Source organism: Ceratotherium simum, chromosome 16 (genome assembly GCF_057802395.1).
Source record: "Ceratotherium simum simum isolate JZ-2026a chromosome 16, ASM5780239v1, whole genome shotgun sequence".
In the NCBI taxonomy this organism is placed as follows: domain Eukaryota; kingdom Metazoa; phylum Chordata; class Mammalia; order Perissodactyla; family Rhinocerotidae; genus Ceratotherium; species Ceratotherium simum.
The window spans coordinates 3,757,061-3,771,262 of record NC_141915.1 but is presented as its reverse complement, the minus strand read 5'-3'; the positions used below and the strand labels follow the sequence as shown (position 1 = coordinate 3,771,262).

Genomic DNA, 14,202 nt, shown 5'->3' with positions numbered 1-14,202 from the left:
ACCCTCCTCCCTCCCCCCTTCCCCTCTGGTAACCACCAATCCAATCTCTGTCCCTATGTGTTTGTTTATTGTTGTTATTATCTACTGCTTAATGAAGGAAATCATACGGTATTTGACCTTCTCCCTCTGACTTATTTCACTTTGCATTATACCCTCAATGTCCATCCATGTTGGCACAAATGGCTGGATTTAAGTCGTTTCTTATGGCTGAGTAGTATTCCATTGTGTATATATACCACAGCTTCTTTATCCATTCGTCCCTTGATGGGCACTTAGGCTGCTTCCAAGTCTTGGCTATCGTGAATAAGGCTGCAATGAACACAGGGGTGCATGTACCTTTGCAAATTGGTGTTTTCAAGTTCTTTGGATAAATACCCAACAGTGGAATAGCTGGATCATATGGTAGTTCTATCGTTGATTTTTTGAGGAATCTCCATACTGTTTTCCATAGTGGCTGCACCAGTTTGCACTCCCACCAGCAGTGTATGAGAGTTCCCTTCTCTCCACATCCTCTCCAACACATGTTGTTTCCTGTCTTGTTAATTATAGCCATTGTGACGGGCGTGAGGTGATATCTCATTGTAGTTTTGATTTGTATTTCCCTGATAGTTAGTGATTTTGAACATCTTTTCATGTGTCTGTTGGCCATCTGTATATCTTCTTTGGAGAAATGTCTGTTCAGGTCTTTTGCCCATTTTTTAATTGGGTTGGTAGTTTTTTTGTTGTTGAGATGCATGAGTTCTTTATATATTTTGGAGATTAAGCCCTTATCAGATGTGTGGTTTGCAAATATCTTCTCCCAATTGTTAGGTTGTCTTTTCGTTTTGTTGATGGTTTCCTTTGCTGTGCAGAAGCTTTTTAGTTTGATGTAGTCCCATTTGTTTATTTTTTCTATTATTTCTCTTGCCCGGTCAGATGTGGTGTTTGAAAAGATGTTGCTAAGACTGATGTGGAAGAGCGTACTGCCTATGTTTTCTTCTAGAAGTTTCACAGTTTCAGGTCTTACATTCAAGTCTTTAATCCATTTGGAGTTAATTTTTGTGTATGGTGTAAGGTAAGGGTCTACTTTCATTTTTTTGCATATGGCTATCCAGTTTTCCCAACACCATTTGTTGAAGAGACTTTCTTTTCCCCATTGTATGTTCTTGGCTCCTTTGTCGAAGATTAGCTGTCCATAGATGTGTGGGTTTATTTCTGGGCTTTCGATTCTATTCCATTGATCTGTGGGTCTGTTTTTGTGCCAGTACCATGCTGTTTTGGTTACTATAGCTTTGTAGTATATTTTGAAATCAGGGAGTGTGATACCTCCAGCTTTGTTCTTTTTTCTCAGGATTCCTTTAGCTATTCGGGGTCTTTTGTTGTTCCATATAAATTTTAGGATTCTTTGTTCTATTTCTGTGAAAAATGTTGTTGGAACTTTGATAGGGATTGCATTGAATCTATAGATGGCTTTAGGAAGTATGGACATCTTAACTATGTTAATTCTTCCAATCCAAGAGCACGGAATATTTTTCCATTTCTTTCTGTCTTCTTCAATTTCTTTCAGCAATGTTTTATAGTTTTCGGTGTACAGATCTTTCACCTCTTTGGTTAAGTTTATTCCTAGGTATTTTATTCTTTTTGTTGCAATTGTAAATGGGATGGTATTCTTAATTTCTCTTTCTGCTACTTCGTTGTTAGTGTACAGAAATGCAACTGATTTTTGTATGTTGATTTTGTATCCTGCAACTTTACCATACTCGTTTATTACTTCTAAAAGTTTTCTGGTGGATTCTTTAGGGTTTTCTATATATAAAATCATGTCATCTGCAAATAGTGACAGTTTCACTTCTTCCTTTCCAATTTGGATCCCTTTTATTTCTTTCTCTTGCCTGATTGCTCTGGCTAGGACTTCCAGTACTATGTTAAATAGGAGTGGTGACAGTGGGCATCCTTGTCTGGTTTCTGTTCTTAGAGGGATAGCTTTCAGTTTTTCACCATTGAGGATGATATTAGCTGTGGGTTTGTCATATATGGTCTTTATTATGTTGAGGTACTTTCCTTCTATACCCATTTTATTCAGAGTTTTTATCATAAATGGATGCTGTATCTTGTCAAATGCTTTCTCTGCATCTATTGAGATGATCATGTGATTTTTATTCTTCATTTTATTAATGTGGTATATTACGTTGATTGATTTGCGAATGTTAAACCATCCCTGCATACCTGGAATAAATCCCACTTGATCATGGTGTATAATCTTTTTAACGTATTGTTGTATGCGATTTGCTAGTATTTTGTTGAGGATTTTCGCATCGATGTTCATCAGTGATATTGGCCTGTAATTTTCTTTTTTGTGTTGTCCTTGTCTGGTTTTGGTATCAGGGTAATGTCAGCTTCGTAGAATGAGTTAGGAGCTTCCCCCTCCTCAATTTTTGGAAGAGTTTGAGAAGGATAGGTATTAAGTCTTCTTTGAATGTTTGGTAGAATTCACCAGGGAAGCCGTCTGGTCCTGGACTTTTATTTTTGGGGAGGTTTTTGATTACTGTTTCGATCTCCTTACTGGTGATTGGTCTATTCAAATTCTCTACTTCTTCTTGATCCAGTTTTGGAAGATTGTATGATTCTAAGAATTTATCCATTTCTTCCAGATTGTCGAATTGGTTGGCATATAGTTTTTCATAGTATTCTCTTATAATCTTTTGTATTTCTGAGGTGTCTGTTGTAACCTCTCCTCTTTCATTTCTGATTTTACTTATTTGTGCCTTCTCTCTTTTTTTCTTGGTGAGTCTAGCTAAAGGTTTGTCAATTTTGTTTATCTTTTCAAAGAACCAGCTCTTGGTTTTATTAATTTTTCTATTGTTTTTGGTCTCTATTTCATTTATTTCTGCTCTGATTTTTATTATTTCCCTTCTTCTACTGATTTTGGGCTTTGTTTGTTCTTCTTTTTCCAGTTCCTTTAGGTGCATTGTTAGATTGTTTATTTGAGATTTTTCTTGTTTGTTGAGATAGGCCTGTATTGCTATAAACTTCCCTCTTAGAACCGCTTTTGCTGTATCCCATAAATTCTGGCATGTCGTATTTTCATTTTCATTTGTCTCCAGGTATTTTTGATTTCTTCTTTGATTTCTTCGTTAACCCAATCGTTGTTCAGTAGCATTTTGTTTAATCTCCATGTATTTGTGGCTTTTCTGATTTTCTTCCTATAGTTGATTTCTAGTTTCATACCGTTGTGGTCAGAAAAGATGGTTGGTATTATTTCAATCTTCTTAAATTTATGGAGACTTGTTTTGTGGCCTAATATGTGATCTATCCTGGAGAATGTTCCATGTGCATTTGAAAAGAACGTGTATTCTTCGGTTTTTGGATGGAATGCTCTGTATATATCTACTAGGTCCATCTGTTCTAGTGTGTCGTTTAAGGCCAATGTTTCCTTATTGATCTTCTGTTTGGATGATCTATCCGTTGGTGTAAGTGGAGTGTTAAAGTCCCCTACTATTATTGTGTTACTGTCTATTTCTGTTTTTATGTCTGTTAATAATTGCTTTATATATTTAGGTGCACCTGCATTGGGTGCGTAGATATTTACAAGTGTTATATCCTCTTGTTGGATTGTTCCCTTGATCATTATGTAATGCCCTTCTTTGTCTTGTTTTACAGTTTTTGTTTTAAAGTCTATTTTGTCTGATATGAGTACTGCTACCCCAGCTTTCTTTTCATTGCCATTTGCGTGGAGTATCTTTTTCCATCCCTTCACTTTCAGTTTGTGAGTGTCTTTAGGTCTGAAGTGTGTCTCTTGTATGCAGCATATATATGGGTCTTGTTGTTTTATCCAGTCAGCCACCCTATGCCTTTTAATTGGAGCATTTAGTCCATTGACGTTTAAAGTAGCTATTGATAGGTATGTACTTACTGCCATTTTTTAACTTTTTTTTTTTTTTTCCTCAGTGTTGTAGTAGTCCTTCTCTGTTCCTTACTTCTTCTATACAGAATTGATGGTCACTTTAGTTTGACCTCTGTCTGAAAGCTGTACTCTTTAACTACCCTCCTCCCTCCTTTTATGTTTTTGATATCATATCCAACTTCTTTTTTGTGCATTTGTATCCATTACGTTCTAATCGTGGAAATAGATAATTTTTCCTATTTGTGGTCTTCTCTTTTCCCCTTAAATCAGTCCCTTTAACATTTCTTGTAACACTGGTTTCTTGGTGACAAACTCCTTTAATTTTTGCTTATCTGGGAAAATTTTGATCTCTCCTTCCATTTTGAACGATAACCTTGCTGGGTAGAGTATTCTTGGCTGTAAGTTTTTTCCTTTTAGCACTTTAAATATATCGTGCCATTCTCTTCTAGCCTGTAACGTTTCTGCTGAGAAGTCAGCTGATAGCCTTATGGGGTTTCCTTTGTATGTAACTTGACATTCTCTTGCGGCTTTTAGGATTCTCTCTTTATCTTTAATTCTGGACATTTTGATTATGATGTGTCTTGGTGTGGGCCTCTTTGGGTTTATCTTGTTTGGGGCTCTCTGTGCCTCCTGTACCTGGATGTCTGTTTCCTTCCTTAGGTTAGGGAAGTTTTCATCTATTATTTCTTGAAATAGATTCTCTGCCCCCTTGTCTCGCTCTTCTCCTTCCGGGACACCTATAACACGGATGTTAGTGCGCTTGATGTTGTCCCAAAGGTCCCTTAGACTGTCCTCACTCTTTTTAATTCTTTTCTCTTTTACCTGTTCAGCTTGGGTAATTTCTTCTAGTCTTTCTTCCAGCTCACAGATCCGTTCTTCTGTATCCTCTACTCTGCTTTTGAGTCCCTCTAATGAATTTTTCATTTCCAGTATTGTATTCTTCACTTCTGATTGGTTCTTTTTTATATCTTCCATTTCTTTGTTGACATTCTCACTGAGTTCATCTATTCTTCTCCCCAGATCAGTGAGCATCCTTAACACTCTCAGTTTGAACTCTCTGTCGGGTAGGTTGCTCATTTCTGTTTCACTTAGTTCCTTTTCTGGGGTTTTGTCCTGTTCCCTTACTTGGAATGTATTCTTTTGCCTCCTCATTTTGCCTCTTTCCCTGTGCTTGTGTCTATGTATTAGGTAGGTCAGCTACGTCTCCTGCTCTTGGATAGGTGACCTTATGTAAGTGATGGCTTAGGAGGCTTCCAGTGTGCTTCCCTCAGTTCTCAATGTTCCAGGGGTGGCCCCTATGTGGGCTACGTGTGTCCTTCTATTGTGGCCTGTTAGCTCTCCCTATAGGCGCCCAGGGAGGCTGAGTTATGCTCCTGGCCAGCTGTTGTAATGCTCAGCTGCTTGTAGTTGTTGTGGGCCCTTCAGTCTCTTTATCAGGTGTGGGGAGCCCCAGCACAGTTGGCTGCAAGTTCTAATACCACATCTGTGTTGCAGTATTTCTTTTAAGTGAGTAGGCCCCCAGTGTGGCAGGTTGTTAGGCTCAGGGCCTTACAATTGCTGTAAACCTCTAGCCTATTAGGTCTCTTGTCAGCTCTCTGAGGATTGCAGCTGGGTGGGGCTGCCCTTAGGCACAGGAGCACCCAATTGTTTCAGGCTTTGGAAGGTGGGGCAAACCTCCTATGTGGGTCTTTGAGAAGCACAAGTCTTCTGCAGCTGACAAGCCCTGTTGCCCACAGGTCCACACACACAGTCAACACAGTCCTGCCCGTGTGAGCGCCCGCCCTCCCCAACCGGACCCAGCCCCTCCACAGCGGGAGCCCCACACACTCCGCCACCACCCCACACTCTCCACCCGCTCCTTGTGCACACCCTGCCCCGCTCAAGTCAGCTCAGTTGCCAGGCTGCAGAGAATCCAGTCACCAATCTATGCAGGCCCACACGTTGCCTGAGGGCTTGTTGTTGGGTGGGGCCAGTCTCTAGGGTGGGCTACCTGCCCTGGCTGAGCTGGATTAAATCGGTGCTCTAGCGGGTGGAGCAGACCCTGGGCTAGCAGGCCTCAGGGAGAACTCCAATGGCGTCTGTGTCAGCACGCTCACACCAGGCCACAACAATGGCCGCCGCCAATGTCCCAGTCCCTGGAGAGGTCTCACCCCTCATGGAGATGCACTCAGGGCCTATTAGGTGAGTCTCTTGTCACCGAAGCACTGTGCACCTTTCTTTCTGGTGATTTTAGGATGCTTTCTGGAACGGGTGAGTTTGCGCGCGGGCCCTTTAAGAGCCAGCTTTAGTTTCTTTGTGAACCGGGTTTTCTGGGGGTGCTCCCCAATGCTTTAGTAGCAGGCAAAGTCAGATATTATGCCGCTGGTCTCGATTGTGCTGGGTCCACAAAATGCCCACAGCGGGGGCGCTCCCGGCTCAGGGCCCCGCGCCTCCAGGGAGGCTGCGTACCTGTGAGCTGCTCCCGGTGGCCGTGAAGCTGGCGGCTTGTGCAGGCGGCGTTTTTCCTCTCCAGAAGGGGGTTTCTGCCTCCTCCACCTCAGTTAGGATTGTCCGTTGTTGCAGGAGTTCCTCTTATCCAGTTTTCAGTTCTGTCTCAGGGGTAATTTTTCCACGAGTAGTTGTAAATTGGCTGTGTCCACGGGAGGAGGTGAGTTCAGAGTCTGCCTACGCCGCCATCTTGACTCCTTTTCCCCCTCCCTGATAGTTAGTGGTTTTGAACATCTTCTCACGTGTCTGTTGGCTATCTGTATATCTTCTTTGGAGAAATATCTGTTCTGAGATTCAGTCTTATACATTTTTTTTTGAAATTTAGTACTGGACCAATGATTCTTAAAATTTAACATGACAGTTTAGGCTTTAAAATTTTAAGGTCAATATATTCATAGTTTCAGACTTTGAATCGTGAACCTTAGGAAAATACTGTAATTTTTGACACGATGAATAATTCATATGGTTTATTTTTATTCTTCTGACAGAAGGATTCCCTGGCAAAAGATTAATATTCAGTCTGGCTCTTCCTTAAATTCTGCATCCTGTTTATGAGTACTGAATTTAGCTTTGTTTAATTTTTAATCTGAGTAGAACCAATATTTTAATAATAATTTTTAACATTTCTATTTCTGCTAAAAAAGGCAGATGGAATTTTCATAGGGTTGGGTTGAATCTGTTGATCAGTTTGTCTGTTTGTGTTTTCACTTCTGTAAAAGTTTGTTTCCCGTATTTTGAGGTTCTTTTGTTAGGTGAATATGTGTTTAAATTTGTTATGTCTTAGTGATACATTAACCAGTTTGTCATTATAAAATATCTTTCTTTGTTTCTAGTAACAATTTTTGTCAATTTTGTCTGATATTAATATTTCTACTCTCTCTTTTGTGTACTGTTTACACAGTACATTTTTCCATCCTTTTATATTCAAGCTGTTTGTATCTTTGAATTTAAAGTGTCTACTGTAGACAGCATATATTTGTATCATTTTAAGAAAACTTCCTTCTGCCAGTCTCTTCATTTTGATTGTAGTGTTCAGTCTGTTTACTTTTAATTTAATGACTGATAAGGTAGAACTTATGTCTGCCATTTTGCTCTTTCTTTTCTCTATGCCTTACATCTTTTTTGTTTGTTTCTTCCTCCATTACTCATTTTTATGTGTGTTAGATATTTTCTAATATCCCATTTGATTAACTCTTATTTCTTTCATAATATTTTTGAGTTATTATCTTTGTTGTTTCCCTAGGGATTACAATTAATATCTAGACGTAAAACAATGTATTTGACATTAATGCCAACTTAATTTTAATAGTATATGCATCTTTACTCCAATATAGCTCCATTCTTTTTCCCCTCCTCTGTACTGTTATTTTATCCTTTTTTGCTTCTGTTCCTCAGTCTGCATAATCTCAGTTGATCTATCTTCAATTTCCTGCCTGCTTATCTTAGTCTGTTTGAACTTCTGTAGCAAAATGCAATAGGCTGGGTAGCTTGTAAACAACAGAAATTTATTTTTCACAATTCTAGAGACTGGAAGTTCAATATCAGGGTGCCAGCATGGTCAGATGAGAACTCTCTTCCAGGTCACAGATTTCTCATTGTATCCTTACATGGTGGAAGGGGCTAGGGATCTCTCTGGAGCCTCTTTCATAAGGCACTAATTCCATTCATGAGGGTTCTACCCTCATAACCTAATCACCTCCCAAAGGCCCAACCTCCTAGTACCATCACATTGGGCATTAGGTTTTCAACATACTGATTTGAGGGGAACACAAACCTTCAGACCATTGCACTGTTCACTTTGTTGTTTCCTTTCACTGAACCCCTTTAGTGAATTTTTCATATCAGTTATTGTATTTTTCTATTTAGTGAGATATCATTCTCATAATCTTCTTTAATTATGTAGACCTGGTTTTCTTTAGGTCTTTGAACATATTTATAATAGCTGATTTAATGTCTTTACTTAGTAAGTAAAAGTCCTTGGCTTCCTCAGGGACAATATCCATTGACTGCTTTTTTTACTATTTATGGTCCATACTTTCCTGTTTCTTTGTGTGTCTTGTAATTTTTTGTTGGAAACCTGATATTTTAAATAATATAATGTGGCACCTCTGGAAATAGATTCTCCCCTCCCCAGGGTTTGTTATTGCAGTTTCTTGTTGTTGCTGCTGCTGCTACTTTGTTTAGTGACTTTACTGGACTAATTCAGTAAAGTTTGTATTCTTTGTTGTATACAGCCACTAAAATCTCTGGTTAACATAATGGTTAATGATTGGACTTAGTTTTCCTTAAATGTCTTAAACCAAGCAGTCTTCTAGCATTTGCAAAAAGGCTTTTGTATGTGTGGGGCATTCTTTCTGCTCTTAGGCAGCCATTTACAACTCTGCATTAGCCTTCACTTCTTGCTTGCACAGAACCTCAAGGTAAGCCACAGGTGAAAGCTGAGGGCCTTCTTAGATTTTTCCTGGGGCTTAGCTCTTGGTGGGAAAAGAAAACAACCCAGTAAGTTCATTATAATTTGAGTTATGTGTAAAGTAATTAACAGTAAAGTTTATGAACTGTGATTCTCTCTCATATTAGCCATGTTTTATTATTAGCAGAATTATATAAAACATGTTTCACAAATTTTGAGGTCCAAATAAAGAGGTTTAAACTATTTGACAAGCATACATATCTATATGGCAGGAGAACACTCCAGAGGAAATCTGTTTCTTCTGATATAGAGCAGAGCTTAGCCAAGTTTGATCTAACTTGAGACTTTTGCCTGATTAGTGAGCTAATCAGGGCTCTGAGTTCACTAGATCATGGCGTATGGTGATTATGAGCTTGAATTCTAGAGCCAAACTGCCTGGATTTGAATCTAGACTTTGCCTCTTCTGTGAACTTAGGCAAAGCCCCTAACCTCTCCATGCCTCACTTTCCTTATCTGTAAATAGTACCTTCTTTATTGTAACTCATTACTAAACATAAAAAGCCTTTATATCAGTACCTGACAAATAATATGCGCTATACTTATACAAAAATAGAGGGTAGTTTGATGAATCCTGTTGAACCTATTGCCCATGTTCAACAGTTATCAACCTATGAACAATCATATTTCGTCTGTAATACTACCCTCCCTCACAAATGATTTTGAAAAAAAATGACATTATATAATTTCTTCTATAAATATTTCATTATACATCTATAACAGATTTTTTAATAGTAAGTATATTACCATTATTACAGCTAAAAAATTAACAGAAGCCTTAATATTATCAAATGTTCAGTTAGTATTTGTTTCTCCAGTTGATTCATATGTTATAATTAGTTAATATTGTCTCCTAGGTCATTTTTAATCTAGAGATTTCCCCTTCCCTCATTTTTTCCCCTTATAATCCTTTGTTGAAGAAACCAAATCATTTGTACCTTAGAGGAGTGTTGCCCAGTACAGTAGCCACTAGCCACATGTGGCTATTGGGTACCTGAAATATGACTAGTTTAAATGGAGATATATTGTAAATTTAAAATACACGTCCTATTTCAAAGACTTAGTACAAAAAATAATGTAAAGTATCTCGTAATAGTTTTTATATTCATTACCTGTTGAAATTATAATATTTTGTGTATATTAGGCTAAAGAAATTATATTATTAAAACTGGTTTCACCTGTTTATTTTTAATGTGGCTACTAGAAAATTTGAAATTACATATATGACTTGCATTATATTTCTATTGGACAGCATTGATTTAGAATTTCACACAATATAGATTTTACCAATTGCATCCCCATGGGGTTATTTAACATGCTCCTTTGTCGACTGTATTCCCTTTGTATTGTTAGTTAGATCTAGAGGCTTGATCAGATTCAGATTTTGATTTTTTAAAAGTATTTTTGGCAATAGTATTTCATATTTCTGGTGTATACCACCAGAAGTTACATAATGCCTAGTTGAGGCCTCTATGGTGTATTAGCCACCGCTGATGATCCTTTAATTCATTAGAGGTTGCAAAATGGTAATATTCTAATTCTTTCGTTCCTTCTTCATGTGTTAGCTGGAATACTTCCATAAAGAGAAACCTCCCCTCATCAACTATCTGATTACATTTGATTACTATACAAACTATATATGTAGTTTATATATAAAAGAAGGACAAAGGGTTGATTCTTTCTGTTTATTTACCAGTTTCCAGGCATCCTCTAAAGATGATCAATGAGTATTTTTATAGTATTATTATGAAATCACAATTTTAAATGCATTAGATATTTTTGAAATGCATTACAATTATTATCCTTATTGATGCTCAGATTGTCCCATCATTAGCCAGTGGGAGTCTCTTCAGGTTGTCTCCTATGTCTTAGATATAATCCTAGTAGTCTTTGATAGCTTCCTTTTTAGTATGACAGAAAGTTCTAGGCCCTGGCTCCTTTCGTGGGAAATAATATTTAGAGGCCACAGTCTGGCTTGCGTAGTGCTACCTTATTGGTTATTGTTTCTAGGCCTTTTCAGTGGACAAAGCTAGGAAATATGGGGGTTTTTTCCTTAAAAATAAAATACTGCATGAGTTTATACTGATACTTCCAATTCAAATTTGGATCTATGGAGTTTTTATATAATCTCATCAATATTACATTTATATCTTCTTTCTCCCATGTCAAATTCACTAGTTGTCAATGACATCAATATACTAATTTGCTTTATCTGTCACTACACACACAACAGTTACAAAATAGCATTTCCATCGCTACCACCAACAATATGATTATTTACTGAAAATGTGTTCTTTTCATTTTTTGTGGTTCTATTTCTCCTCGGGATATGTGTCACAAGGAATATACAGAAAAATTACTGTATTTTAAAGTCACTCAGGCCCGGCCCCGTGGCTTAGCGGTTGAGTGTGCGCACTCCGCTACTGGCGGCCCAGGTTCGGATCCTGGGCACGCACCAACGCACCACTTCTCCGGCCATGCTGAGGCCGCGTCCCACATACAGCAACTAGAAGGATGTGCACCTATGACATACAACTATCTACTGGGGCTTTGGGGAAGAAAAGGAGGAGGATTGGCAATAGATGTTAGTGCAGAGCCGGTCTTCCTCAGCAAAAAGAGGAGGATTAGCGTGGATGTTAGCTCAGGGCTGATCTTCCTCACAAAAAAATAAATAAAAAAAAAAATAAAGTCACTCAAAATAGTTCCTTTCTGATGAACGTGTATGCTACCAACTGGTTTCATTTTACTTTTAAGTTTTAGAGATGGCTTTTTTACAATTTAATTTTTCTTTTATAATAATATAAAATATTTACATGGTTCAAAAGTCCAATCTACAAAACAAAAATATTCAAGGGAGTCAAGCTTCTATTCCAGTCCTCTCCACTCTTTTTCCTCCTTCCTCCAACAGGTAACCATTAAAAAAATTTTATGACTCATTCTTCCACTTTTTATACCAGCACATGTATATTTCATATCCTGACCAAAGAAGTTCCCCAGATTCCTGTGATTTCCTAATTTCTTTCTCAAAGAGAGATCTTATAATATGCTGTATCTGCAATCTGAATGATAAACTATATCTTTTATTAAGCCATATTTTACAAATTGGAACTGTAAAAGGGTTGATATTATAAATAAGGCAGGGTTTTGAAGGAGAAAAGATGATTTTGGTGGAAGCTACTAGCTGTTATCAAGTAATTTTAAAGACTTTCTATGGAAGGAAGAAACCATGCTTTTTGATGCCAGATAATATAGTAGGACCAATATTTTGAAGTTACAGAAAGCCAGATTTGAACTAGTCTGAAAAAAATCCTGCTGTCAGGTAGAACTTTGAAAATAGAATGGGCCTCCTCTTGTGATTTTAAGTTCTTGTCCCTGGAGAGATTCATACATCCTTGAACGGTTGAACTGGTTGACTTCCATCGCCATTTGATGATTGTGATTTCTGGTGTTCTTCGCCAGTTTTGTATGTATCATTCTGCCTAACAGGTCTAAGTGTATAGTCCCTGGGTGATCACAGTGTATTTCTTTTAGGAATCAGTGACATTTAAAGATGTGGCTATAGACTTCACATTGGAAGAGTGGAGGTTGATGGACCCTACACAGAGGAACCTGCACAAAGATGTGATGCTAGAGAATTATAGAAATCTTGTCTCCCTGGGTAAGGACAACTTCTGTGTTCATGGATCTGCCAATTTGACCAGGTTTTCTGAAGATATAGAGCCTTTAAAGTACTTAACTGAATTTTGAGTTAAAGTTTAGGCATTCAAGTCTCATAATCTTAGGGGCATATTGTCGGGAGTTATGCTATTCTTTGCTCTTAACTAAATGGTCTGCTCATGGTAGAGTAAGAAATACATATTTCATTGGGGATTGTTGACAGTCCCCCAGGTTTAGGCCTAAAGTTTTTTCTGGTTACTTCCATAAATAAGAGTTATCTGTACCTCTAGAAAGAAAGGAACAAATACGTTCATTTTCTTTGTAAACTCACATTATTCCCATGATCTATTACCACAGCAAACCTGAGATTGTATGTTGAGCTTCTTTGAGATACCTTTGTAATCCTCTGTAACACCAGTGTACAATAGAATGTTCTGCTGTGATGAGAATGTTCTCTATCTGTGCTGTCCAATATGGCGGGCACCAGGCACTTGTGGCTGTTGAGCACTTGAAATCTGGCTAGCCCAATTGAAGAACTGAATTTTAAATTTTTATCATTCTAACTAATTTAAATTCAAATTTAAATTCAACTGTGTTGGACAGCGCATCTCTAAAACTTCCTATAATAGCCACTCTCCACAGAAGATGAAGAACTGAGACTGAATTTGGCAATAGTTCTTGCTCATAGGCACAATCAAATCCTATTCATTTTTCTCTGAACAGGGCTTGCAGTTTCCAAACCAGACATGATATCTCATTTGGAGGATGGAAAAGGACCATGGGTGGTACTAAGAGAAATTTCAAGAACCCCCTATCCAGGTGAGTTAATAAGAACCAGGAGGATGGGATTTATTTCAAGTTAATAGGTCATGGATGGAGCAGAACATCTGCAATATTTGGGGGATACCTTTGCTCAAAGCTATCTCAGAGGAAAAGATTCTCCCCCTCTCTTCTTCTCTCCCTACATCTCCCTCCCTTCTGTCCTTTTTCTTTCCCTCCATCCCTCCCTCCCTCCCTTCTTCCCTCTCCCTCTCTCCATCTCCCGCCCCCCCTCCCTCTCCCCCCCCCTCTGTCCTCTTCTTTTGGTTTCTATCCCATCCCATCCTACTTTGCTTTCTTCAGGACGTGATTTTCATAATTATTCCTTCATTCCTTCTTCATTCAAATATGCATAAAATATCCCTTTCAGTTCTATCCTCTCCAGTTAACTTTACATTTTTCTCATTTGTTTAACCATTTTCTCATATCTTTTCCTTCATTAATTTTCCTGAAAATACTTTCTTAATGGTCACCACTGATTTCTTTTAAGCTAAACCTGTTGACTCATTGTTTACACCTGCAAGCCTGCTGAAACTTTAGGGGAACCCTCCTCCTCTTCTCCAGGTTATTAACTAATTGAGAAGACAAATAAGAAATCAGTTGAGAATCAAAATACAGTATTTATTGATTTATTTAATCAATTTTTTTTGTTATTTATAATTTTTATTCTTACTCAAAGAGTTCTTTTACATTTAGACCTGAACTTTATCATATATCACTCCTATGAATACATAACATTAAATATATAAATTAAATCGGTTGAGTTTCTTTACATTTGGGGTCCAATTCTTAAATACTTTTTTTTTTTTTTTGGTGAGGAAGATTGGCCCTGAGCTAACATCTGCCAATCCTCCTCTTTTTTTTTTTTTCGCAGAGGAAGACTGGCTCT

The 14,202-nt window shown here is 37.9% G+C and overlaps 1 protein-coding gene across 1 annotated transcript in view; it reads left to right on the top strand.

Moving 5' to 3' along the window:
* ZNF624 (zinc finger protein 624) overlaps window positions 1-14,202 on the top strand; it is a 47,085-nt gene that overhangs the window by 19,370 nt on the left and 13,513 nt on the right. The window contains exons 4-5 of the mRNA XM_004433035.3: window positions 12,369-12,495; window positions 13,218-13,313. Coding sequence (XP_004433092.3) covers window positions 12,369-12,495; window positions 13,218-13,313 — 223 coding nt within the window. The remainder of the gene's footprint in view (window positions 1-12,368; window positions 12,496-13,217; window positions 13,314-14,202) is intronic.